Source organism: Scyliorhinus torazame, chromosome 18 (assembly GCF_047496885.1).
Source record: "Scyliorhinus torazame isolate Kashiwa2021f chromosome 18, sScyTor2.1, whole genome shotgun sequence".
Lineage (NCBI taxonomy): Eukaryota > Metazoa > Chordata > Chondrichthyes > Carcharhiniformes > Scyliorhinidae > Scyliorhinus > Scyliorhinus torazame.
The window spans coordinates 104,059,744-104,087,138 of record NC_092724.1 but is presented as its reverse complement, the minus strand read 5'-3'; the positions used below and the strand labels follow the sequence as shown (position 1 = coordinate 104,087,138).

Genomic DNA, 27,395 nt, shown 5'->3' with positions numbered 1-27,395 from the left:
AGCAGTGATCGAATTGTGTTGCTTGTTAATTGTGTTTGCATGTATTGAGGACATGAGGTAGGTTCTAATGCCTAATGTGATTTCAATGCAATAATTTTGTTTTAGTTTTAATTAAAAGCACATTTTAAAGATACTAATCAGTTCCGAATAGCATCTATTTTCTTTTCAAATGTGAGGAACAACTCTTACAGTATAACTGGATTTGTCTGCAAACTCTTGTTCCACTTGTGCATGACATGCACGAGACACTATATCATCATATATTTATATTATGGGACAGGGGTGCCCACTGTCGCTGTTGCTTTTTGCGCTGGCCATAGAGCCGTTGGTGATGGCTCTCAGGGGGTCGGGTGTGGCGGGGGATTATGGGGGGACAGAGGGAGCATCAGGTGTCACTCTATGCTGATGACCTCTTGCTGTATGTTTTGGATCTGTTGGAGAGTATGGGAAGGATTTATGGGCCCGGAGGGGAGGTTTCAATGGTTCTCGGGGTGCAAACTGAAAGTAGGGAAAAGCGAGGTATTCCTGGTGAATGAGCTGGGACAGCGGACTAATTTAGGGGGAATGTCATTTCCGGTAGCGAGGGATAGGTTTAGGCATTTGGGGATTCAGGTAGTGAGGGGCTCCAAAAGTGGAACTTAATGAAGCTGGTGGAGGAGGCCAGGGAGGATCTTCGGAGGTGGGATACACTGCACTTAACATTGGCAGGGAGGGTCCAAGTGGTGAAAATGAATATTCTGCCGAGGTTCATATTTATCATTCAGGCTCTCTCGATCTTTTTACCAAAAGATCGGAAAGTGGACATGATCATCCCGGACTTGGTATGGGCGGTGAAAGTGCCGAGGGTGGGGAGAACCCTGCTGCAGAGGCAGCAGCGGGGGTAGGTGTTGCCGAACATGCTTCATTATTATTGGGCGAATGTGGACAAGGTGCAGAGGTGGTAGGAAGGAGAAGGGGTAGAGTAAGTTTGGATGGAGAAGGAATCTTGTAAGGGGTCCAGTTTGAGGGCTATATTGATGGCAGCATTGCCAGTGGCTCTGAATAGTTATTCAGGGAGCCCAGTGGTGCAGTCCACGGTGAAGATATGGAATCAGCTGAGGAGGCATTTTAGGATGGAAGGGATGTCGGTGCTAACACCGCTATGGGAGAATCATAGGTTTGAGCGGGGGGGGAGTGGGGGATGGATAGTGTATACAGGAGGTGGTCAAAGTGAGGGATCTGTATTTGGAGGAAGGGTTCACCAGTCTGGAGGAGCTAAGGGAGAGGGTAGAGCTGCCGAGGGGGGTGAGTTCATGAATCTGCAGGTTAGGGACTTTGCACGAAAGGTCTGGAGGGGGTTCCCTAGGTTATAGGGATACACCCTGCTGGAGTGACTGCTGCTTCCGGATGTGGAAGGGGAGGGAAGAATTGGGGATAAAGACAAGTGACTGGGGGAGCAGGACGATGAGCGGGTGGTGAAGATCAAGGAGAAATGGGAAGGGGAGATCAATTGGAGGGTATGGAGTGAGGCACTGCGAAGACTGAACGGGACCTCATCTTGTGCAAGGATGAGCCTGATGCAGTTTAAGGTGGTGAACAGGGTGCATATGACTCGGGCGAGAATGAGTGGGTAGCAGATGAGTGAGAGAGGTGTGGGCGTGCACTTTTTTGGAGTTGCGAAAAATTGGGAAGATTCTGGGCGGGGCAGTTCACGGTCTTCGCCAGGGGAGTGGAGGAGGAGGTGGACCCGGACCTTTGTTGGTGATATTTGGGGTTTCAGAGAAGCCAGAGCTCATGGAGAGGAAGAAGGCCGATATCGTGACCTTCGCCTCTCTGATTGCTGGAGTGGTGGTCGGCATCGCCACTGGGGGTAGCGGCATGGTTGGGTGACCTGTACGGCTTCCTGCGGTTGGATAAGATAAAATATGAGTTGAGGGGCTTAGCAGGGGGGTTTGAGAAAAGGTGGGGGATGTTTGTGACTGTGTTTGAGGAGCTGTTCATCGCAGGGGGTTGGGAGGGTGGTGAAGTGGGGGGGAAAGAGGGTGAAAAAGGGGAAAAATCTGTACAAACTATATAGTTGATTGTTGGGAAACATGTTTCCCGGGTGTTTATTTGCTGTTTTGATACATGTTTGAAATAAAATACATTTTTAAAAATCATATATAACTAATGATCTTTATCAGTGTTACAAGTAGGCTTCCATTAACACTGCAATTAAGTTACTGTGAAAATCCCCTAGTCGCCACACTCCGGCACCTGTTCGGGTAAATCAAGGAAGAATTCAGAATGTCCAATTTACCCAACAAGTACATCTTTTGGGACTTGTGGGAGGAAACTGGGGCACTGGAGGAAATCCATGCAAACACAGGGAGAATGTGCAGACTCCACATAGACACCAAGCCGGGAATCGAACCACTATGCAACCGTGCCATCCTTTTATATTTGATATCTTGTCCGGAAACAACTACTTGTTCTAGGACTAGTGGTGTGGATATAGATTAGATGCTGACCTGTGGAATTGGGGTTTGAATTCATTCCTGTGATATGAAAGCCATCCCTGATGCTCATGAGTCCGTACTTTGCATGTTTAATATCCCAATTCAGTACCTGTGACATTACTTTGGAGTAACTGGAGATTTTAATGATCAAGAAAGCAAACACCCTGCACCTGAAGTGAGAAATGTTCTGTTTCGCTTCAATTAAGGAGCACAAAAGCCAGTAACGCCGAGGCAAATCCTGTGCTCTCTGAGCTGGCTTCACCCTCATAAATGTAATATCATCCAAATCTCTTCTGCTAGCTTCCCAATTTACAGCTGTCCTGTTTGCCTATCACCCCTCTGCTCACTCACTGACTCTCATTGGCTCCTGATCCATGTTTTAATTTTATTCTCAACCTTCTATTCAAAATCCATCTAGGCCTTGCCTTTCCTATCTTTCCAATCTCTTTTTGCCCTACAATCCTGAAACTCTGCTTCTGCAACTTCTTTCTCACCACCATTTGTGGCAGGCAACCTTGGGCCTTAAGTGCTCCAGTCTAACTCACCCCAAAACCTCTTTGATTCCCCTATTTTATGACTTTGTTTAAAACCTACCTCTTTGATTAAGCAGCCTTTCCTAATGTTGTCTCCATTAGATATTTGAAAAACGTGTTGTTGCAAAAATGCAGTATCATTCCCAAGCTCTTAGCACTTAGGTTTGCTTTTTAATAAAGGATTACTTTCTAAAAAAGGTCGTTGCAGGATAAATTAGAGTCAGGATCATTGTTTTGTAGTCAACAAATGTATTATATTAAATTTTGCTGCTCAGCGCATACAGGAGAATTTCAAACAGCTTGGATTAGATTTGCATGTAAGCCCAAGAAGTGCAAGGTCTGTTTCTAACCTACTGTTCAAATGAGTCCTTCACTTTTGTGTGTCTCAGCTATAGTTAGTAATAAATGGTGTATATAAATCCTGTAATTTGTCATTTGACCTAGTTAATACAGTGAATAATTATAATGCAGCAACATAATTCTGACCTGATATTGATGGTTGATTCCATCACTCATTTTATATTAATTCTGTGAAATTATGGATTTATGATGTCATCTAACATATTAATTTGAGGTCCACAACAGCTGTATTTGTAGAGTTATAGTGCTTCAATACACTTCAAAGGATTTGCTCTTGCTACTAATTTTTATTGAGGGAAAACTTTGAGTGTTGCACCTTGGGAAAGAATGGTATATGCAAGTTAATATGAGTGAAGACGACCAACTAACTCATGTCAAAAGGATTTGAATATGCATAGCAGACCATGCCTGTAATTTGATCCAGATGTTGTATGAACTTTTCTATTTGTGTAACAATAAAAATCTTTTTAAATACAGGTAAAATTTCAATACAAGTTTAATTTGAAAGATATGCACTTATTTGTCATTATGCATTGTAGCTTTCAAAGAAGTAGGCATTCGTTTTTCAGTTGATTAGCCAAAAGTGCTTCGCAAGAAGCCTACTGACTAGTCTTTAACAAGTGCAGTGGTAGCTGTGGAAATTTATTGTATTGCAATTATTTCTAAAAAAAAAAAAATGTTTTTGTTTTCTCTGCTTTAGGCGTTCAGCTAAGCATCTGTGGAAACGAGCAAAGTAAGCTCCTATTTCATGGTACTATATTCTGAAACTTGCTTCTGACTCATAACTGGGTAGTGGGTATCTGTACTGCCATTCCAACTAACAGCCTGTGGAACTTTGATCTCGCAAATACTACTTTTCTGGGATGCTAATATTTTAGCTCTCTTATGCCGTTTGCTGACAATACATAGAGATTGTCAGAACTTCAGTGCAAAGTACATGTTCGGTCAGTCTTCCTGACATTGGTTTTATGTGAAATTGTGTACCAGTAACCATTAGAACTTTTGTTCTTTTGTTGGATTTCTTGGCAGATGGAGATTATTGGCATCTACTTATTTAGTTCTGAAACGTGTAATTTTCAGTGTTTATCAAGGCTGAAACAAAGAAACATTTTTTTGTAACAGTAGAACTATGAATTATTCCATGCACGATCTGCTGGAAGAATTCTTGGTTTTCAAAAGGCCTGATCATTCAACTGTAAAATTATCAATGCCCCAACATAATTCATTTGTTTTGCTTCGGAATCTTCACAAATAATTGATCTGAATGTAACGTGCACAAGCTGCTACGTTTAATTACGCCGTGGCTGGCCTGGACAGAGAGATGTGTAACAGGAGTTTTCCAGGAAATGTAGAAGGCAGGACTTAATGCTGTGATTACACTTTAAACGTATAGACCAGGGGTTTACTCCAAATTAACATTCAGAGACCGGTAACCTCAGCACATGGAGTTTACACATTCTCCCTGTGTCTGCGTGGGTCTCACCCCCACAACCCAAAGTTGTGCACGGTAGGTGGATTGGCCATATCTTTTTATTAAAACAGTAAAAAATATATACAAGACCATAGGTGGATTGGCCATGCTAAATTGCCCCTTAATTGGAAAAATTAAAAGAAAATGTAACCTCAGCACAAACAATTAACCTTGTTTAAAAGATCATGAAATTTTGGGTGTTCATTAATGAGTGCGATGACAATATGCCCAAATCATCATTGTATACTTTTGAGTATGAAAACCAGCCGTGCAACCCCTGCCAAAATTCTTCCCTCTTTTTTTTTTTTAAAAAGGGTGCTGGGCGGCCAAGGAGAGATGGGATTTGTGGTGCGGTACTGGCCTCATTGTGACCAAATGTTTTTCTGAATTTTTAAAAGTTCTCTTTGAGACTTGTTCTGCTTCCTGCTCATTTTAATGGATTTTTATTACATATAGAAGTCACATTAAAATTTGAAAATCTTCCTCAATTAATGGTTGATGTGCATTAATGATGGCTAAATGAGCTGAAGCTTAGAATTATTGTTTAAGAATGAAATTTTCTGGTTTGGGTTGAGTGCTTTGGTTGATTTTCAATTGTTTGCCCTAATTCACACCTGAGAGTGGTTAGGGTGTAGAGTTTCGGACAAAGCTCGGCACAACATCGAGGGCCGAAGGGCCTGTTCTGTGCTGTACTGTTCTATGCTTTAAGTTGAAGCATATTCTAATGTGATTGGGCAGATAATTGGGTGTAACATTTTTGTTCTTTCATGGGTAGTAAACTTCACTGGTGGGCCACTTTCTTGAACCACTGCAGTACACCCACAGTGCTGTAAGAAGAGCGTTCCAGGATTTTGATCCAGCAGCAGTGAAGGATTGGCGATATAGTTCCAAGTCAGGATGGTTTGTGCCTTGCAGGGGAGCTAACAGGTGGTGGTGTTCCCATCCATCCATCTGCTGCCCTTTGTGCTTGTAGGTGGTACAGGTCATAAGTTTGGAAGGTGCTGTCAAATCAGTTCTGGTGAATTCCTGAAGTGCATCTTAGAGGTGGTGTAAACTGTTGCCACTGTAGGTCAATGGTGGAGTTTGTGAATATTCAAGTTGGAGAATGGAGTGCCAATCAAGTGGACTGCTTTGTCCTGGATGGTATCAAGCTTCTTGAATTTAGGGGCAGCACTGTAGCACAGTGGTTAGCACAGTTGCTCCACAGCTCCAGGGTCCCAGGTTCGATTCCGGCTTGGGTTGCTGTCTGTGCGGAGTCTACATGTTCTCCACGTGACTGCGTGGGATTCCTCTGGGTGCTCCGGTTTCCTCCCACAGTCCAAAGATGTACAGGTTGGGTGGATTGGCCATGATAAATTACCCTGACTGTCTAAAACGGTGGAGTGACACTACTGGATTATGGGGATAGGGTGGAGGGCTTAAGTGGGGTGCTCTTTCAAAGGGCCGGTGCAGACGATGGGCCGAATTGCCTCCATCTGCACTGTAAATTCTATGAATGTCGTAGCTGCACTCATCCAGGAAAGTGGACAGTTCCATCACACTCTTGACTTGTGTTTTGGAAATATTGGGCAGACCTTGGGGTGTCAGGATGAGTTTATCACCTCCGAATTCCCAGTCTCTGAATTGCTCTCATAGCCACAATATTTATATGGCAGGTCCACTTCAGTCTCTGTTCAATGAAACTCCCAGGACGTTTATAGTGGGAGATTCAGCGGCAGTAATGTAATTGAATATCAAGGGGCGATAGTTAGATCCTCTTGTTGGAGATGGTCATTGCCTGGCACTTGTGTGGTATGAATTTTCCTTGCCACTTGTGAACCCAAGCCTGGATATATTATCCAAAGAGAAAATTCTGGAAAATCTCAGCAGGCCTGGCAGCATTTGCAGGGAGAGAAAAGAACTAACGTTTCGAGTCCAGATGACTCTTTGTCTTTGACAAAGAGTCATCTGGACTCGAAACGTTAGCTCTTTTCTCTCCCTACAGATGCTGCCAGACCTGCTGAGATTTTCCAGCATTTTCTCTTTGGTTTCAGATTCCAGCATCCGCAGTAATTTGCTTTTATCCTGGATATTATCCAGGCCTTGTTGTGTTTGGACTTGGAGTGCCTCAGTACCTGAGGAGTCTTGAATGGTGCTGAACATTATGCAGTCATCAACGAACATCCCAAACTCTGTCCTTATGATTGAAGGAAGGTCATTGTTGAAGTAGCTGAAGATGATTGGGCCGAGGACACTACCCTGAGGGACTTGCTTTTTGCCAAATATGACTCCAACCAGAAGAGGGTTCCCCTCAAATCCCATTGACTTCAGTTGGCTATTCTTGATGCCATTCTCGATCAAATACTGCCTTGATGTCAAGGGCAGTCACTCTCACTTCATCTCTGGAGTTCAGCCCTTTTCCCCATGTTTGAGCTAAGGCTCTAATAAAGTAAAAAGCTGAGTGACTGATGGGATCTAAACAAAGCATCAGTGAGCAGGTTATTGCTTAGTAAGTTCTGCTTTATAGTACTGTTTTTAAAAATAAATTTAGAGTACCCAATTAATTTTTTTCCAATTAAGGGGCAATTTAGCATGGCCAATCCACCTAGCCTGCACATCTTTGGGTTGTGGGGGCGAAACTCATGCAAACACGGGAGAATGTGCAAACACCGCACGGACAGTGACCCAGAGCCGGGATCGAACCTGGGACCTCGGCGCCGTGAGGCAGCAGGGCTAACTATCTGCTCTACTGTGCTGCCCTGCTTTATAGTACTGTTAATGACCTCTTTCATCACTTTACTGATGATCGGAAGTCGGCTGATGGGGCGGCAACTGGCCAGATTGGATTTGTCCTGTTCCTTGTGGATATATCTGGGCAATTTTCCACATTTGCTGTGTAGATGTCAGTATTTATCTGTACTGGCTAGGTATGCAGCAAGTTCTGGAGCATAGGTTTTCAGTACTATTGACGGAATATTGTCAGACACCAGAACCGTTGCAGTATCCAGTACTTTTAGATGCTTGATAATACGTGGATTGAATCAAATCAGATGAATCCATAGAATCCCGTTGGTGCAGAAGGCCATTTAGTCCATCCAAGTCTGCACCGACCTTCTGAAAGAGCACCCTATGTTGGCCCACTCCCCCGCCCTATCCCATAACCCCAACTAACCCACATGTCTCTGGACACTAAGGGACAATTTAGTGTGGCCAATCTACCAAACCACATCTTTGAGCAGTGGGAGGAAACTGGAGCACCCGGAGGAAACCCACGTAGACACAGGGAGAACATGCAAACTCCACACGCACTCACCCAAGGCTGAATTCAAACCCGGGTCCCGGCAGCAGTGCTAGCCTCTGTGCCGCCCGATGCTGGTGACCTCCCAGAGGAAGTCGTGATGGATCTCCTCCTTGGAACTTCTGGCTGCATATTGTTGTAAATGCTTCAGCCTTGTCTTTTGCACTGATGTGCTGATGCTCCTCCATCATTGAGGATAAGGATATTTGTGGAGCCTCCTCCAGTGAGTTGTCCAAGCACATTGGTAGAACTGCATAGCTTAAGATCTATGCAGGTTCCATTGGTTGTGGAATTGTTTTGTTCTATTACTTGCTGTTGATGCTGTTTGGCACACAAGTCGTCCTGTGTTACAGCTTCAACCAGGTTGACACTCATTTTTAATTATGCCTGGTGTTGCTCCTGACATGCCCTCCTGCACTCTTCATTGAAACAGGGTTGATCCTCTAGCTTGGTGGTAATGGTAGAGTTGAGGATATGCCAGGCCATGAGTTACAGTTGTGTTGAGTACTATTCTGCTGCTGATGTCCCACAGCATCTCATGGATGCCCAGTCTTGAGTTGCTAGATCTGTTCGAAGTCTATCCCATTGAGCACCAGTTGGTGGTTTTCTTGCCCATGTTTGGATCTGATGCCATGAGACTTATGGGATCCACAGTCAATGTTGGGGACTCTCAGCGCACTTCCCTCCTGACTTATACCACTGTGCCTGTGCTGGATCAGTCCTGCTGATGGGACCATATACCCAGGATGATGGTGGTGGTGCCTGGGACATTTCCTGTATGCTATGGTTCTGTGAACATGATGCTGGACCAGTTTGTGGGACAACTCTACCAACTTTGGCCCAAGTCCATAGTAAGGAGGTCTTCGCAAGATTGACAGGGCGGGATATGCTGTTGTCATTTCCAATCTCAATTCCAAGTTGATGCCAGGTGGTCTGCTCAGTTTTATTCCTGGACACTGGACAATGTTGGTGTAGCATTGGATGTGTTTTTGTGTCTAATGTCTCATCTGTTTGGAGGAAAATTAAGACCATTTTTTGTTGATTTTAAAGTTTGTACTCTTCTGCCCCCACCCCCAGCTCCACATGCATCACATATCAATATGGCAATATTTCTAATATTAAAGCTGTTATTACATGACACATTAGAAATTTTGGATGCATTATTATAGTTGGTGAAAGTACTGTGTAATTGAACACAAAATAACTTTTAAATCGTGTCAGCTTACAGTTTCAATGATTTACAGGTATTCTGATCTGCAGCCAGCAAACCTGTTGCTGTAGGTTCGTAAATATTTTCTGTAGTTGTAAATTCAACTCTCATGCACTTATGATAACAGAATAAACATTTGAAAATATTTAGGTTGAGTTTTCATCAAGCACTCCCAGTGGGCTCTAAAACACACATCTGGCCCCTTTGGTTCCATTTTTCTGCATGATGGGCTAGCTAACAATTTAAATAATATATTAATTTCACTAAGCCACATTAATTGTACCCAGCATATTACTGTTGGCCTGCAAAGTAATAGGAAACTGACAGCTAACATCCTGCCTTTTATTATTGAACAGTATCAACTGAAATTTATATTACTTGGCTTAGCCTTAAACTCATGAAAGTAATGTTTATAAGGAGAGTTGTCTGAAATTTGAAACATTGTTCGTATACCGTAGTAGCGTGTTTTTAGAAATGTGGCTTGGTCTAGACTGCTAACATGTGCAAATAAAATGGTAATAGCGGGTGAAGGTTTTATATTTATTGCTATATTTTTTCCTTTGACTTTCCTTCCCTAAATAAAACTAGGTTTGAAAGGTTGTACTCTGGTGATGATGACTCTCGGTTAACTAAGACTTGTGCATAATGCTGGCTACTGTACTGCCTCAACTTCAGACAGCAGTTCTTTGTGAATCAGTAGTAAATGGGTATGGGGGACATCTATGCACTGTACTGATTGGTGACTTGCAATCAACAATTTTGTGTGTTCTTTTTTTGCATTACATTTGGCCTGCACTGATTGTGTCATTCTGGCCAACTTGTGTTATTGTATTGTCTGTATAACATGTTGTAACTTCTAAATGGATAGTTGCTTAAGAGAAAATGTTTAACCTGTAGTAACCTCTCCAGAGATGATTAACTCAATTTTTGTTTGAGCTGAATGTTATGTCTGGCCTATGGATTACAGCAGTTTACAGAAAAATGAATGGTTAAAGACTCAGACAGCTGATTAAAACTTCACGTTCAAAGAAAATTTGTTTGGCTGAAATGTATTAACTGTATTGTGACTTACAGCAACATGAGTTGGGCAAGAGCTTAAGTGATTCCCCCCAACTCTGGCCATCATGTTGTCATCAATACAGTTGCTACTTCTCATTGGTCTGTATTTTCTTCCTGAATGTTATGATGCAAAAGATGGGTGATTATGAACCATAAATGGATGTCCGTGGTTCGAATTTATGTAAACAGCATTTGTGATGTTTGAATTTACAGTTTTTCATTGAATCATAGAATTTACAGTGCAGAAGGAGGCCATTTGGCCCATGTCTGCACCGATCCTTGGAAAGAGCACCCTACTTAAACCCACACCTCCTCCCTATCCCTGCAACTCAGGAACCCCACCTAACCTTGGACACTAACGGGCAATTTAGTATGGCTAATCCACATAACCTGCACATCTTTTGACTGTGGGAGGAAACCTGAGCACCCGGAGGACTCCCACGCAGACACAGGGAGAATGTGCAAACTCTGCACAGACAGTCACCCGAGGCCGGAATTGAATCCGGGACACTGGAGCTGTGAGGCAGCAGTGCCAACCACTGTGCCATCGTGCCGCCCATTATGTTTATTTAAATCCAATACAAATAATGTTGGCAGTGATGTAAACTCCTTGAAACTAAACAAACATTTCTAATTTAATGAATATTATGCTGAATTTATCTTGTATTAACTTATTTTTATTTTTATGTTTTGATTGCAGATAAATGTCTAATGGCGATTAACTAATTTCTTTGACACTCTAAAAGAACGTTAGATCATTAGAAATTAGAGAAGGAATAGGCCCCAAGTCGTCTCCACTATTCAATCAGATCATGGCTGATCTGATCGTGACCTCACCTCCACTTTCTCCCTGCCCCAAATAACCCTTGACTCTCTTGCAGGTCAAAAATCTGTCTAACCTGGTCTTGAATATGTTAAATAATGCAGTCTCAACTGATTTCTGAATTCCAAAGAATAAGGACTCTTTAAGGGAAGAAATTTCCCCTATCTCTGCCTTAAATGGGAGACCCATTTTGCTGAAACGCTGCTCCCACTTCCAGATTCCCCCATGGGAGAAAACATCCTCTCAGCATCTGCCGTGTGAAGCCCCATCAGAATCTTGTTTCAATAAAATCATCTCCTATTCCTCTAATGTCTTCTATTCAGTGAACATTGGCGCAACCTGCTCAATCTTTACACATAAGACAACCCTTTCATCCCAATAATTAACCTAGTGAACCGTCTCTAAACTGCCTCCTTTCTAAATAACGAGACCAAAACTGTACATGGTACTCTTGATGCAGTCTCACCAATGCCCTGTTCATTGTATCAAGATATCGCTGCTTTTATACAACAACCCCTTGCAATAATGGTCAAAACTGGATTAGCTTTTCTAATTAGTTGCTGCACTGGATGCTAATATTTGATGAGTCATGTATGAGGACACCCAGATCCTTCTATATTGGAGCATTCTCTGTCCATTCAAATGCTTTTCAATTCTTCCTACCAAAACCTCTTACTTTCCTGTATTATATTCCATCTTGCAAATTCTTTGCCCACTTATTTAGCCCATCTTTGCAGACTTCTTGAGTCCTCCACCCTATCTTCATATTGTCAGCAAATTTGGTTACCTTGGCCTCTTCATCCAAGTCATTCACATTGATGGTAAGTAGTTGAGGCCCTAATCCTGTGGAAACCCACTAGCTAGTTTTTCAACTTTAAAATTACTCATTTATCCCAACTCTTATTTTCTGTTAGTTATCTGATCCTCCACCGATAGTAATATATCACCTCAGCGCCATAAACTCTTGTGCAGTAACATTTTACAAGGTGGCACGGTAGCACAGTGGAATGCCTTTTGGAAATCCCCAAATACCACACCTACCTGTTTCCCCTTTTCCACCCTGCTCGTTACAACCTCAAGATCTCTAATAAATTTGTCAAACATGATATCCCTTTCAGAAAAACATGTTGACTCTGTTTGATTGTATTATGAATTTCTATATGTCCTGCTGTTGGTCATAGAGTTTTACAGCACAAAATAAGCCCTTGAGCCCTGCATGCCTGCGCTGGTCATCAAGCACCTATCTATTCTAATGTCATTTTCCAGCATTTGGTCCGTAGCCTTGTGTGCTATGGCATTTCAAGTGCTTATCTAAATGCTTCTTTACTTTGAGTGTTTCCTCCTCTGGATCCCCTGCCCCTTAGCTTAAATAATAATAATAATCTTTATTGTCACAAGTAGGCTTTAACACTGCAATGAAGTGACTGTGAAAAGTCCCTAGTCGTCATGTTCTGGTGCCTATTCGGGTACACGGGGAGAATTTAGAATGTCCAAATTACCGAACAGCACGTCTTTCGGGACTTGTGGGAGGAAACCGGAGCACCCGGAGGAAATCCACTCGGACACAGGGAGAACGTGCAGAGTTTGCACAGACAGTGACCCAAGCCGGGAATTAAATCTGGGACCCTGGCGCTGCGAAGCAACAGTGCTAACCACTGTGCTACCATGCCGCCCAAATTTATGGGCCTGGGTTATTGATCCCTCTACTAAGGGGAAAAATTCCTACCTACCCTATCAGTGTCCCTCATAGTCTTGTATATCTCAATCAGGTCCCCTTTCAGCCTTCTCTGCCCTAAGAAAAACAATCCCAGTAACAAAACAAAATTTCTTTACCCGTCAGGCTGGCCTCAATAAAAGTCGAGATGGATTTGCAGGTACAGCATTAGTTATTTTATTTGACTTGCAAGCCTGATTCATTTCACAGAGGCATAGGACACATCTAGTCTCCTACACCCCGGAAAAGCGAATGAACAAGGAGACAAAGGGATTTCTGCAAATACATTCAAATGGTATCAAGTTTCACATACACGATTCCCATAGGTCATCCTATACCCCTCCTGACCTGGTCATACATTCTGATTGGCTCACTTCTCATCCCTTCCTCTGGCCCCCTTATTACCCAGCATCCTTTTCTCCTCCTTTGGTGGACACCTCCTCCTTGCTTTGCCATGCGGTCTGAAATCCTTTGTCTGTGAACTCACCAGAATGAGACTGGCCTATCTCTACATTACAGTAACTAATATCTCTAAAGTAACTATTTTATATCACATTCATCACCAGCATCGCTTCATAGCTGAAACACTAGCCCAGGCAATATCCTGGTGATTCTCCTCTGTAATTCTTCCTATCGTGTGGCGGGCAGAGTTGCACATAACCACCCTGCTCTTATATTCTATGCCTTGGCTAATAAAAGCAAGTATCTCATATGCCTCCTTAACCACCTTATCTGCCTGTCTTGCTGCCTTCAGGAATTTATGGACATGCACTCCAAGGTCTCTCTTGTCTTCTGTGCTTCCTAGCATCCTACTGTTCATTGTGTATTCCCATGCCTTGTTAGTCCTCCCAAAATGTATCACTCACACCTTTCAAGGTTAAATTCCATTTGTCACTGTTCCGCCCATCCAACCAGCCCATCTATATTATTATGTAACTCAAGGGTTTCCTCCTCAGTATTTACCACACTAATTTTTGTGCCATCTGCAAACTTACTGATCATACGTCCCACTTTCATGCCTCAAACATTAATGTACACTATAGAATCATAGAATTTACAGTGTAGAAGGGGATCATTCAGCCCATCGAGTCTGCACCGGCCCTTGGAAAGAGTACCCTACTTAAGCACACCTCCACTTTTGTGAGGGCCACGAAGAATCCAGCACGAGTTTTAAGGATACAAAGTAATAACATTTATTTACAATAACATATATATATATATATATATATATATATATATTTATTTATTTATTTATTATAACAGCAGCAGCAACTTCCCTTGCTGCACACTCCTTCCTGCTGGTACCAAACTGGCCAGCTTTATTTATACATGGAGTTTACGAATGGTTTCTCCGCCCCACCCCCCCTCATTGGTGAAGCTCATACTCCCACAGGATTGTGGGATTTTCATTAGTCCCGAGCCAATGGTAAGCAGGCAGGTTATAACATTCCATCCTCGTCTCCAGTTTTGTGAGGGCCACGAAGAATCCAGCACTAGTTTTAAGGATACAAAGTAATAACATTTATTTACAATAATGTGTGTGTGTGTATATATATATATATATATAATATATATATATATAGCAGCAGCAACGTCCCTTGCTGCACACTCCTTCCCGCTGGTTCCAAACTGGCCAGCTTTATTTATACATGGAGTTTACTAATGGTTTCTCTGCCTCCCTCATTGGGGAAGCTCATACTCCCACAGGATTGTGGGATTGTCATTAGTCCACAGCCAATGGTAAGCAGGCAGGTTATAACACCACTCTATCACCATAACCCAGTGACCCCACCTAACCTTTTTGGACACTAAGGGCAATTTAGCATGGCCAATCCACCTAACCTGCACATCTTTGGACTGTGGAAGGAAACCAGAGCACCCGGAAGAAACCCACGCAGACACGAGGAGAACTGCAGATTCCGCACAGACAGTGACCCAAGCCGGGCATCGAACCTGGGACCCTGGAGCTGTGAAGCAGCAGTGCTAACCACTGTGCTACCGTGCCGCCCTCACGCGGATGTATCATTGAGAAAGTAAGGACAGGAATCCATGTGCAACTAACTAAGACGGTGAGAGGCCCACACAGGAATTTAGAGTGGCCAATCCATCTAGCCTGCACATCTTTGGGTTGTGGGGGCGAAACCCACGCAAACACAGGGAGAATGTGTAAACTTCACACGGACAGTGACCCAGAGCTGGGATCGAACCTGGGACCTCGGCGCCGTGAGGCAGCAGGACTAACCCACTGTGCCACCGTGCTGCTGGCTCCGAGCTTCTTGACCAGTGTCCCATGAGGAACCTTGTCAAATACTTTGCTGAAGTCCATGTAGACTACATTAACTGCACTGTCCTCATTTACACTCCTAGTCACCTCCTTGAAAAATACAATCAAATTTGTTAATAGTTTAATAATGGATTCCCAAAGATAAATGTTAAGCTAGCTGGTCGATAATTTGAAGCTTTCTGTCTCCTTCCTTTCTTGAATAGACTTGTTCTGTTTGAGATTTTCGAATGAGCTGGGACTATTCCAGAATCCAGGGAATTTTAGAAGATTATGGGAAGTGCATCCATTATCATGATAGTCAATTCTTTTAAGACTGTAGAATGCAGGCCACTAGGTCCAATGGACTTGTCAGCCTTTATTTCCATCAGTTTCCCTGACACTTTTTCTCTAGTGATAGTGATTGGTTAAGTTCCTACCCTTTGATTTTCTACTATTCTTGAGATGCTTTTCTTGTCTTCTACCATTAAGGCAGGTACAAAATATTTGTTTAAAGTCTCTGCCATTTCCTTTTTTCCCATTATTAATTCCCCAGTCTCATTCTCTAAAGGATCAACGTCACTTTATTTGCTCTCTCTCTTTATACTTGTAGAAGCTCTTTTATCTTTATTAATATTTCTTGCTGGTTCAGTCTCTCATTCTATTCTCTCTTCCCCTTCCCCCCCCCCCCCCCCCCCCCCCCCCCGTAATTTTTATCCATAATGTTCCCAGTTTTCTGGCCTGTCAATAATCTTTGCAGCATTGTAAGCCTTTTCTTTCCATTTGATACGATCTTTAACTTAGTTCGCCACGAGTGGGTCACCTTCTTGTCGAGTCTTTCCTTATCAATGGAATGTCTTTGTGGGTCATGAAAAACTGTATCTGCTTACATGTCTGGCACTGCTTAACCGCCTTACCTTTTAACCTATTTTCCTAGTCCACATTAGCTAACTCTTTGTAATATTTAAGTTTAAGATACAAGTTGCAGACCCATCGAAGAATTTTACCACTGAATGATGCTGTGTAAACTTGGGATTTGCATCATTGTGGTTAAATTAAGTCTGAGTTTGCAATTTTGTTCAAACTTGGATATGTACTTCAACGAGTCTGCCATTCCCACAGGTTAATGCCTATAGAACAGTGAAAAAACAACACATTTATGTCATTTCCAATTTTTTGGATGCTTACAAGACCATATGGCTATACAGGCTTGAAAGACTTTAGGGAAAGATCTAAAAACCATGTTAGTGAATCTATCTTCAGAAAATCTCACGGGCTGTACTGTCATTTGAGCTTGTGGATTGAGTTGGCTACTTGAAGTGTCATCAACCTTCAGTTATGGTCATAGTTGTTATGGTGCTATACTAATGCAGAAATCTATGACCCAGTCCTTAAGGTAATTAGTTTGACAGTATCAATTATCCTTAGCAACACACTTATTGCTATGTTGTGGATTAGTTATCCTGAGGTACAGTTGAAAAGTATTGTTCTGCGTACAGTCCAGGCAGATCATTCCATACATGAAAAAACATAGGACATTTAATAAATACACAATGCAAATCCATAGACATCGGGTGAAGCATACGTAATGTAGTGCTACACAGTAGCGAAGATGCATGGAGAGATCAGTTCAGTCCATAAGACGGTCATTCAGGATTCTGGTAACAGCGGGTTGAATCTGTTAGTGCGTGTTTTCAAACTTTTGTATCTTCTGCCCGATGGAAATGGTTGGAAGAGAGAATAACTCGGGTAGGAAGGGTCTTTGATTATGCTGCCCGCTTACCCAAAGCAGCGGGAGGTGTAGACAGTCAATGGGTGGGAGGTGAGTTCGCATGATGGACTGGCTGTGTTTACGGCTCTCTAGTTTCTTACAGAATTATTTATGTTGCTTTCAATCTCAATGTCCGTGCACTGGCCTGTGTAAGTTTTCTTGGGACACCAAGGAAGCAGTAGCTGGTGAAAGATGAATGTGGAAATCATGACACTGTTAGAATGTATTCTGTTGCAGGTGTCTGTTTGTTCATCATGTTGCCTTAGCACAATGGCAACTTATACAAATGCAGCTCAGTTTTCTGCGTCTGATTCCACAGTAGTGTACCAGTGCATGTTTTCAAAATATGGCATTCCTTGTGCCTACTGTTCTTCCTGTCGGGAGATTAATTGTGCTGTCGCTGAAGTTCATGGGTTGAGTTAGAAAGTTGAAAGTGTAGATTGTCATTAGTCATCAGTAATATCAATATGGTTCTGGTGGTGTTCCTGTGGATGAATCTATGACCCACTCCTTCATGCCATTAGTTTGGCACAGTGTCAATTATCCTTAATTACAGGTATGTTGCTACCTCCTGTGTTCTGGATTAGTAACATTAATTAGGTTCTTTTTGATTTCAATGGTTTGACTGAGATATATCTCCGCTCCTCCAACAGATGGCAGGAAGAATCCTGGTATAAGAAATGCATTGGGGTTGAATTTTGTAGGTTTTGGTGTGGCTCTTGAATTATGCTACATAAATGATTCATGTAACATTGATTATGCTACTGTAGGTGTCAGCAAAAAAAATGTTTAAAATTGTAGCCACTATTTTACTTTTTAGCTCATCAGCAAAATAAAATAATGCACAATTTTCTTTCATTGATTCTGCCCAAGCAAGATTATGTAATTAGCATAGTAGCCTTCACCTGCAATGCTAATCATCTGAGCTTTAGCTGGGTTCAGCTTAATCTAATGTAACTCCCATTTCAGAAAAAATAGTCTTAACTTTAATTTTAACTCCGTTAGTTTAAAGTAGGAAAACTCTGTTTATTTTTAGTATTTTCAGCTAGTCATTTGCAGTTTAAAGAATAATCTTGGGCTTCCCCTTTCAATCTGTTGGGTAATGTGGACGTATGATGTATAATGTGTATGATGAATGCATTGATGTAGGTATATCAGAACAGTTTCAGTTTCTTTGTAAGGTTTCAATTTTATCTTCATGGCACACCTTTGAAAGCCTTTTCCTACAAAGCTACCTTGATGCTTGCATTTTGATCCAAGTTTTTTTAAATTTATCTGTATAATTTAAACAAGTATTTCTTCAAACATTTTCCTTTTTAGAGCTCATTTTGATTCTTACTGAAATTCTCCAATTACTTGGACAAAGCCTTTCCTTGAAATACATTTTCTTGAGTTAAAAGAATTCCATCAGGTAATTTTCAATTAAGATCCTAATTCAATAAGTGGACAAATACTTCCTTGACCGAAGTCACATTTTTGTCCCAAACATACTTTTTTTGCACCTCTGTGGAAATAATAATAGAACATACTTTGAGGAAATCTTCATTTTGCATATTCCCTAAGGTCAGACAGAACGTTAACTTGAACTTCACAATTTGTGACTTAATTTATTTCTGCATGTCTTTCACATGAGGTATAGTGCTTTTGTGATTGTTGGTTCACATTATCCTGATTCCCATTATTGCTGGCTATGAGCAGGGAGGAAACTCCTTTTACACTACATTTGGTATTTAAGTGCATTTTAAGCCTTTAAATTTTGCGAACCTTTATACATCATTTTTCATGTATATCTTTTGATCAGTAAGATGGAATCTGAATAGAAGAAACCATATTTGAGGTATAATTGATGTTTTATTCAAATGTTCACTAAGATTTGACAGAATTTATGCCTGTGTTAGATCATAGAATTTACAGTGCAGAAGGAGGCCATTCGGCCCGTCGAGTCTGCACCGGCTCTTGGAAAGAGCACCCTACCCAAGGTCAACACCCCCACCCTATCCCCATAACCCAGTAACCCCATCCAACACTAAGGGCAATTTTGGACACTAAGGGCAATTTATCATGGCCAATCCACCTAACCTGCACATCTTTGGACTGTGGGAGGAAACCGGAGCACCCGGAGGAAACCCACGCACACACGGGGAGGATGTGCAGACTCCACACAGACAGTGACCCAAGCCGGAATCGAACCTGGGACCCTGGTTAGAAACAGTTTAGATGATTGCACACCCAAGACTGCATTGGATTACATAGAATATACAGCACAAACAAGCTGTTCAGCCCAACCAATCCATGCTTCACGTGAACCTCCTCCGATTTTTCCTCATCTAAATCTAACCCTCTATTATCTTCCCCCTCATATATTTGTTTGGTCTTCCCGCAAATGTATCTGAACTGCTCGCTTCAAAAACTCCATGGTTTTTATCACTCATTTGGGTAAAGAAATTTCTTCTGAATCTCTATTGGATTTCATGGTGAAGATTTATATTCATTCTAGTTATTTGTCTTGCTCCCCCCACCCAACCAAGAGGAGACATTCTCTCTCTATTCACTGCAGCAAGACATTTCATAATTTCAAAGACCTCTGTTAAGTCACCCCTCAGACTTTTTTCAGGAGACAAGTGAACCTTCCGATTCGCAAAGCACCTGCATGGGTGTAATTCAATGGGAGTGCTCTACAAGGCTCATCATATAAGTCAGGGTTGCTGTTCAGTCATATCAGGCGATTAATATTTATGGAAACTAACAAAACAGGGCATGCAAAAGACATGATTGCACAAGCATGCATTCTGTTAAAACAGCTGTCTTCCCTGAGAGATTTGATCATTTGCACGATATTCTATCGTGATGCATGATTTGAAAATTGACTTTAAAATTTAGGATTTAAGTTTAGGATTTTAAAAAAAGGAGCTTTCTATATTGCAGTGTTAGTTTAAACTGGCTTCTGCTACTTGCCGTTGATTTTAAAAGAAAAATGCAGAAGTAATTATTTGCAAAGAGTTGTTTTGATGGCACTATTGGTCAAAATTGGATCCATCACATTCCATACTGTTAGCCATGTTTTTTTTACTAAGCTCGCTTGGAAAGGCTTTGAAAATGAGCTGAATTGATTATGAAACATTTTCTATTAACTGAAAACATTTAACGATCTTGTACCTGGACTAATGCAATATGTCACATTGTTAAACTGCAAGTTCTACTCCAGTAAATCTTAAATCATGTTCTGAATCATGGGGCACAACGGGCAGCTACCAAGTGCTTTCCATGCAGTAGGTAATTGACTGGAAGAGTACAGCTATTTGTACTGTTAATCTATCTTATAAAGAGCTCAGAATGACATTGATCAAATAAATATTTGCAGTATAATATGAATTCACGTGTGACACTATTTCTTTCCTCTTTCTCGCAGTACTAAAATCTTTCCCAACTTATGAGGACTTTGTTTGAATTTTGATATATGTCTGGGCCCTTTGTGCAAATTCACCAGTATTGCGTTTCTTTGTAAAGGTCCCAACTCATTATGGTGAGCTGCATGCTGCCAATAATTAAGATACTATGCATATAATATTATTTATGGATCTTTGGGTTGAAAACAGGAATTTTATGGACATGTTATTTTTGCATCTCCTGTGTAAAAGGAGGGTTGCCTTTTGGCTGCTCCATGAGACAGCAAGAACTATTCTCTGACACTGATCCATAGAACAACAACATGTTCAGGGCAACAGCGTACCTGAATTGTAGCGAGTTTTAAAAACTATCCTGAAAATACTCTGTCAAGTGCTTAGTTAGCATCATTTTACTCCAACAGTTTTTTTTCCAAGTCTGGTTTCACTTGCCTTGTTGCAATATTGAATGTTGCTCTTTACTTTAATTCTATTTAAAAGAGAAACAAATTTCCTCAGGTACCAATGTAGCCACCTGGGTTGGCCACTTCCCGACTTAAAATGGTGATCCGCAAAGACTACAGGGAAATTCAGCCAACACAGGCAAAACCTAGCAGCTGCAAAGTTTCCTGTGTATTATTCCTGTGTATGACTTTGTAGAAACCCAGACAGCACTGAAACCAACAGCCATCTGCATATTAATGAGCGATCCCCGGGAACAATTGAAACATTTAAGGTAAACAAGGCCAAGCCAGACTTCTCGGCGCCAGCAGGAGCCAAGACAAAGGAAGGCCAACGGACACCTAGGGACCGCCCAGCGATCAGGGGACAGCTCCAGTATTGGAGAAATCGATCCAAGTGATTGGAACGCAGTCCAATCACTTGGAACCAGGTACGGAGTCCGCCCCGAACGCGCAAAGCCCCTGGGGACTATAAAGTAGAGGCCCCAAGTTCAAATCGTCCTTCTTGGCAGGGTCACTCAGCAACTCGAATCAACCCTTGACAGTGAACTGCCTAGCTGCCACAACAACCAAATAAGTCTCCAGTCAACGCACGCTACGAGATAGGCGCTCCTAGCTACCAGTCCATACCAGCTTTTGAATCCTGCAGACTCAGAATCGAACGAAAGGCCATTTGTTCCCCTGACCTGGTGGGCCAGTTCCGAAGCTAAGTATAGGCCTTTTAGTGATAGAGTTAGTCTAGAAAGTAGAGTTATATGCATGAGTAGTGATTTACTGTGTATAATAAATGAGTTTTGATTTGAATCTTACTAATTGGTGCGTTGGGTTATTGATCATTACTTGAACTTGAACCTCGTGGCGGTATCATAAAGATACCTGGCGACTCTAGAGCAAAAGTTATAGAAACAGAGCAAATTCAGTAAAGACCCAATGGGCAACTAATTAAGAGCCAACCAAAGTTAGCAACATTTACTGGCGACATCCTGACGGGACCCGATTTAGAAGTGACCTGACCACTCCGGGAGAATCCAAAATTTGAATTGAGAATCCAATTGGGAACAGAAAAACCACAAGTGTTCAAGCAGTTGTGATCAATCCTCATAATTCGGAAGCATGTTAATGCATGCGTAACTAACAGGGCTATAAGGTAAAACTGATAAATTTTTGTTGCGAAAAACTGTCTGGAGTTTATATTCCGGAAATTAGCGAACGCCGTACCCGTGATTACAGCACCACCTTAGTACCCCTCATTCCAAATTTTAAAAGAGCATTCAGATAGAGAAAATTGCAATGAAGGCAATGGAACGCCTTATGAACCCCCAGGAATTCGAGGTCGCAGCGACCAGCAGCAGAGCAGGACAGTGTCCTGTTTGGGAAGAAGAGATCAGGAAATATCTCAAAGGGGAAGGATGGCCCCTTTGGAGTGAATTATGTGATAATGAGGAAACAGGACCTGGGAGTATAGGACATACTTGGTGGGAGAACCTGTCAGAGATCCATAAGAAAAGCTTAGGGAAAGCTCGCAAGCCGATGGCAATCATGTCCTGTCTGGCACAATTGCAAGGCACAGAGGAGGTCATTCGGACGCTCCAAAAAGAAATAGAAGAGAGACATCGAATGAGCAAGGTCGATGTTAGTGAGATTGAGAGAGAGAATATAGAATTAAGAAGGAAGTTGGCAGCAAAGGACGGAGAGGTGGATGATGCCAAGTGGGTACACCAGTCTTGTCTAGTGCATCTGAGCAGCTTCCAAACCCAATATGAGAAGGCCTATCAGGACACACAACGTGCAGTCCTGGTAAGAGAAGAGACAGAGAAACAGGTAGAGGCAGTGCAGCGATCTAAAGGCAGTGTTAAGAGCACTCCATGCTGCCACCACGGAGCACAGACAAAGCTCATTAGATCATTCAAAATGCAGGAAGCAGATTGCGGAACTTCAGTCTTTGCTTTCAGTGCAAAATGGGTTTCAGAGCACCTTTGGATCCCAATTAGATGAGGAAGACGGCCCTGATTGGCAAGAATTAAATGAAACCGCGCATAGGTATGTTCAGGGAACATGTGCGCAAGGAAAGCCCCAAAAGAGAAAAGCACCCAACCCCCCACAGAGCAGATAGATCAGGCATCCATGAATCCAGTCAGTACCCTACGCACAGTCACATCGGAAGGAGACGCGGAATTCCTTTACACCACCCCCTTAACCGTGACCCAATTATGGGATGCGTGCGAAAAGATCACACCATTCCTCCCCACCTCAGACCCCCACCACTTCTTTGCTAGAGTGAAGCAGCAGGCGACCATGTACGGCCTGGATGAGCGTGAGCAAGTGAAGCTCACAGTTTTGAGTTTACAACCTTCAGTTGTAGCAGCCCTTCCCGACCCACAGAATGTAGGAGGAGGCACCCTTGCAGAGATGCACATGGCGATCCTAGATGCGATCGGCTATAACAGAGGTGACCCAGTAGAAGGCCTGAATAAGTGCAGGCAGAAGAAAACCGAACACCCCACAGCGTTTGCTGGACGCCTGTGGATTCATTTTACAGCCGTTTTCGGCAACTTAGACCGCGCCCATTTGTCCCAAGACAACATGGCCAAATGGACCCGCACCCTTATCTCCCATGCCACAGAGGCAGGACAAAAAGCGAGAGTGCAATGCCCCACAAAAGCCACAGAGAGCCCAGCAGACAGGCACTCTGAATAATAACGAGACAAAGCCCATACAGAGTGTAGGCACCCGTTCAGACCAGACAGACCTGAACGGAACTGACTGACGGTGTTCGGGCTCCCCCAGTTGGGTCTGCGACACCCTTTGGGATAGGTCCGGCCGACCAGTCGTTGCAGCGAAAATACGGGGACAGCCCATCGAGTTTCTCTGGGACACCGGAGGGTCCCGCACCACAATTAATTCCTCCACCATGTTCCAAAAGGACACGTGGCCCACTACAGCCACAATCACCCTCAGCGGCTTCACAGGCCACTCACAGCAGGGACACATCACAGCCCCTGCACCCATTCAAATTGGCAACATTACGACAAAACACCCCATAGTTTTGGCCGATCTGGACCACTCAGCAGAACACATTTTGGGCATTGATTTCATGAACTCCCACAACCTTTCATTTGACCTAGTAAATCAATGTGTATGGAAAATGACAAAGTCAGCAAGAGCCCCCGCAACGCTCACAGTAGGTGAGTATGCAAACAAGGTTAGCGCAGTCGGCGAATTTTAGTTTGACCCGACCACGATTAGTGCAGATAAACAGGTTAGGGCAGTTCTTCAGAAAAACAGGACCGCATTTGCAAGTCATAAACATGACTACGGCAGAATGGCTGGTTCGGTTCAAATAATAGAACCTGACCCGAGACCCCAGAAGCAATACGGATTTCCCCAAGAGGCAGAGGGAGATATCTCAAAGGTTATTGACAGCTTATTAGAACAAGGCGTACTTAGATCGGTAGCCTCTACTAATAATGCCCTGATTTGGCCAGTGAGAAAGCTCGATGGATCATGGCGACTGACCATCGATTACCGGGAACGCAACAAAGTCACCCCCGCAGCAGCACCCACGGTAGCCACAAGTCCCGAGATCATGCTCAAGCAGGGACTCAACTCATGATATTTTACGGTTTTGGACATCAGTACCGGATTCTGGTCCATTACATTGGCAAATGCGTGCCAGTATAAATTTGCCTTCACTTTTAACGGTCAGCAGTATACGTGGACATGCCTTCCACAAGGATTCCACAACTCTCCCTCCATTTTCCACCGACAGCTGGCAAACGGATTATCAAAATCTTCTCGCCCTGAATGTCTGGTCCAGTATGTGGACAACCTATTATTGCAGACAGACACCAAGGCAGAGCACATCGAGCTTCTGGCCGAACTCCTCCAGCAGATTGGTTGTAAAGTAAACCCCAAGAAAGCCCAACTTTTGAAAGACAAAGTGGTATATTTGGGAACGATTATCACGCATTGTGAATGCGAGATTGAGCATAAACGAATTGACTCGATTGTCAAATTGCCCCTTCCCCAGAACGTTTCGGACCTCCGGTCGCTTTTAGGACTGGTTAACTACTGCCGAAACCATATTGACGGTTTCGCAACCAAAGCAGCACCCCTCTCGGAACTCCCAAAGTAAGGAGCCCCTTGGGAATGGCTTCCGCACCACACGGATGCTGTAGATGTTTTAAAGCGCGCACTCATTGCAGGCCCCGTACTACAGGTTCCAGACCCGCTTTCCCCCTATGCTATAGAGATAGCTAGCACAGACCATGCCCTTTCGGCCGTGCTCCTCCAGAAACGGCACGAACAGTTAAGACCCCTGGCTTACGCTGACGAATGTGATATAAAATAGTTACTTTAGAGATATTAGTTAATGTAATGTAGAAATAAGCCACTTTGATTCTGGCAGGTAGAGACAAAGGGATTTGAGACCGCATGGAAAAAGCAGGAAGAGGTGTGTCTATGAGAGTGATGCTGCATTGATAGGGGCCGGAGAAAGGGATTGGAAGTGAGGGGCCGGAGAAAGGGATTGGAAGTGAGCCAATCAGAATAGATCAAACAAGTCAGGAGGGACACAGGATGACCTATGGGTGTCGAGTATGTGAAACTTGATGCCATTTGAATGTATGAGTACTGACCTCTTTGTCTGGGACCTTCACTTAGTTCCCGGGACTGCAGACAGCAACATGTTGTCTGTATCACTGTGGACTAGGTAGCTTGCAAGCTGAATAAAATAACTTCTTTTTACTTGCAAATCCATCTCGACTTTTATTGAGGCCAGACTGACTGAGAAAGAAATTTGGAAATCAACAACGCCTCCAGAGTTTTAGATCCTGTTCAGGGATTTTCGGCCTGTGAAAGGCACTTGCTCGCAGTTTTCTGGGCAGTTCAGTAATTTTCATACATCACCGGACTAAACCCCATCACAATCCTCACAGAACACCCCCCCCCCCCCCCCCCCCCCCTCCCACACCCAACTGTTACTTGACGGACGACTTAAGGACGGTTCAGTAAGCCAGATTAGAGCAGCCAGGTGGACCCTTCTTTTGCAGGGATGGGACATCACTGTTAAAAGGACCAGGACCCACACTTTCCTAGCCGACAATCTTCAGTACCCAGGCACCCCCCACAAATGTGAAATCATCTCACCGCACCACAACACAGGCCCCTTTATCGCAAAAGTACCCCCCAGAAAGATAGGTAGTTCACCCCCAGCCCACAGACACGTGCGCACCACTAAGGATTTATGTGGATGGTTCTTCCACAGTATTAGACGGGAAGCGCATTACAGGATGCGCCATCTATGTTGAGGACGCGGACACGCCCTAGAAGAAATCTCCTTAAAACTATCAGGACACTTAGGCGTGCACGCGGCAGAACTAGCAGCCATTGCGTACATCATAGATCACCCAGATTCCTTCCCCAGTCCAGCAGACATATACTCGGACAGCCACTATGTCTATAACAGCCTCACAGAATTCCTACCCCTGTGGAAAGCAAGAGGATTTGTTTCTGCAGACGAAAAACCCCTCCCTTCAGCCCCATTGCTCCGGCACATTTTAGATAAAACACAGGACAGAATATTTGGCATTGTTAAAGTTCGAAGTCAACACCGTTCCTCCCCATCTGGAAATGTAAAAGCCGACGCACTGGCTAAAGCAGGTTCCAGACATGGACATTTTTGGAACCCCCCTGAAAGCGCCCCAGTGAATGCAGTTCAGGTCTCACAGACTAATATCGAGGATTTAGTGCAGGCCCAGAAGCAAGACGGTAATCTCAGGGAGATTTTAAAAGGAAGCTTTCCAGCCCCATACGATAGGTTTAAAAATGCACTGACCACACATGACGGTGTGGTCCTAAAAGACACCCTTTATGTGGTTCCTGAACAGGACAGGAATCAGCTTATTTGTTTGTCCCATGATAGTCATGGGCATCAGGGAATTGACCCCACTACAGCCCACCTCGGGCAGCTCTGTTGGTGACCGAATTTGAAGGACGGCATCACGCACTACGTTGAAAATTGCCTTATCTGTGCCCAAAACTATCCGGACAGATACGCAAAGAAAGCTCAGCTTCGCCATACCCGCCCCGTTAATGGCCCCTGGACTAACCTCCAGATTGATTTTATAGGACCATTGCCCCCTAGCAGGAATGGTCACAGGTACGTGTTAGTTGTGATAGACACGTTTACAAAATGGGTAGAAGCATTCCCATCTAGAACTAACACGGCAAAGACTACCGCAAAGATTTTAACCCACCACATCTTTACGAGATGGAGCCTCCCCCGCAGCATTGAATCCAACCAAGGTTCCGATTTCACGGGACGTGTCATGAAGAACGTCCTCACGATATTTGGCATTAGCCAAAAATTCCGCATCGCATACCACCCCCAGTCCAGTGGTATCATGGAGCGAATGAATCGGACCCTAAAGGCAACCCTCAGAAAAATGGTCCAACAAAACAGCACCACTTTGGATTCAGTCCTCCCTTTTGCATTAATGTTTTTACGTGACACCGTTTCAACATCCACAGGATACACCCCACACACTCTCATGACCGGACGCCCAATGAAAGGCACAGAATTTTTATTAGGACTT

The 27,395-nt window shown here is 43.3% G+C and overlaps 1 protein-coding gene across 2 annotated transcripts in view; it reads left to right on the top strand.

Annotated features, from left to right (window-relative positions):
* The window catches only part of map2k4a (mitogen-activated protein kinase kinase 4a), a 259,462-nt gene that overhangs the window by 95,771 nt on the left and 136,296 nt on the right, over window positions 1-27,395 (top strand). Inside the window, exon 3 of one of the 2 annotated variants that reach the window (XM_072483113.1) lies at window positions 4,071-4,103. The exons of the other annotated variant lie outside the window; for it this stretch is intronic. Coding sequence (XP_072339214.1) covers window positions 4,071-4,103 — 33 coding nt within the window. The remainder of the gene's footprint in view (window positions 1-4,070; window positions 4,104-27,395) is intronic. 2 annotated transcript variants of the gene reach the window in all.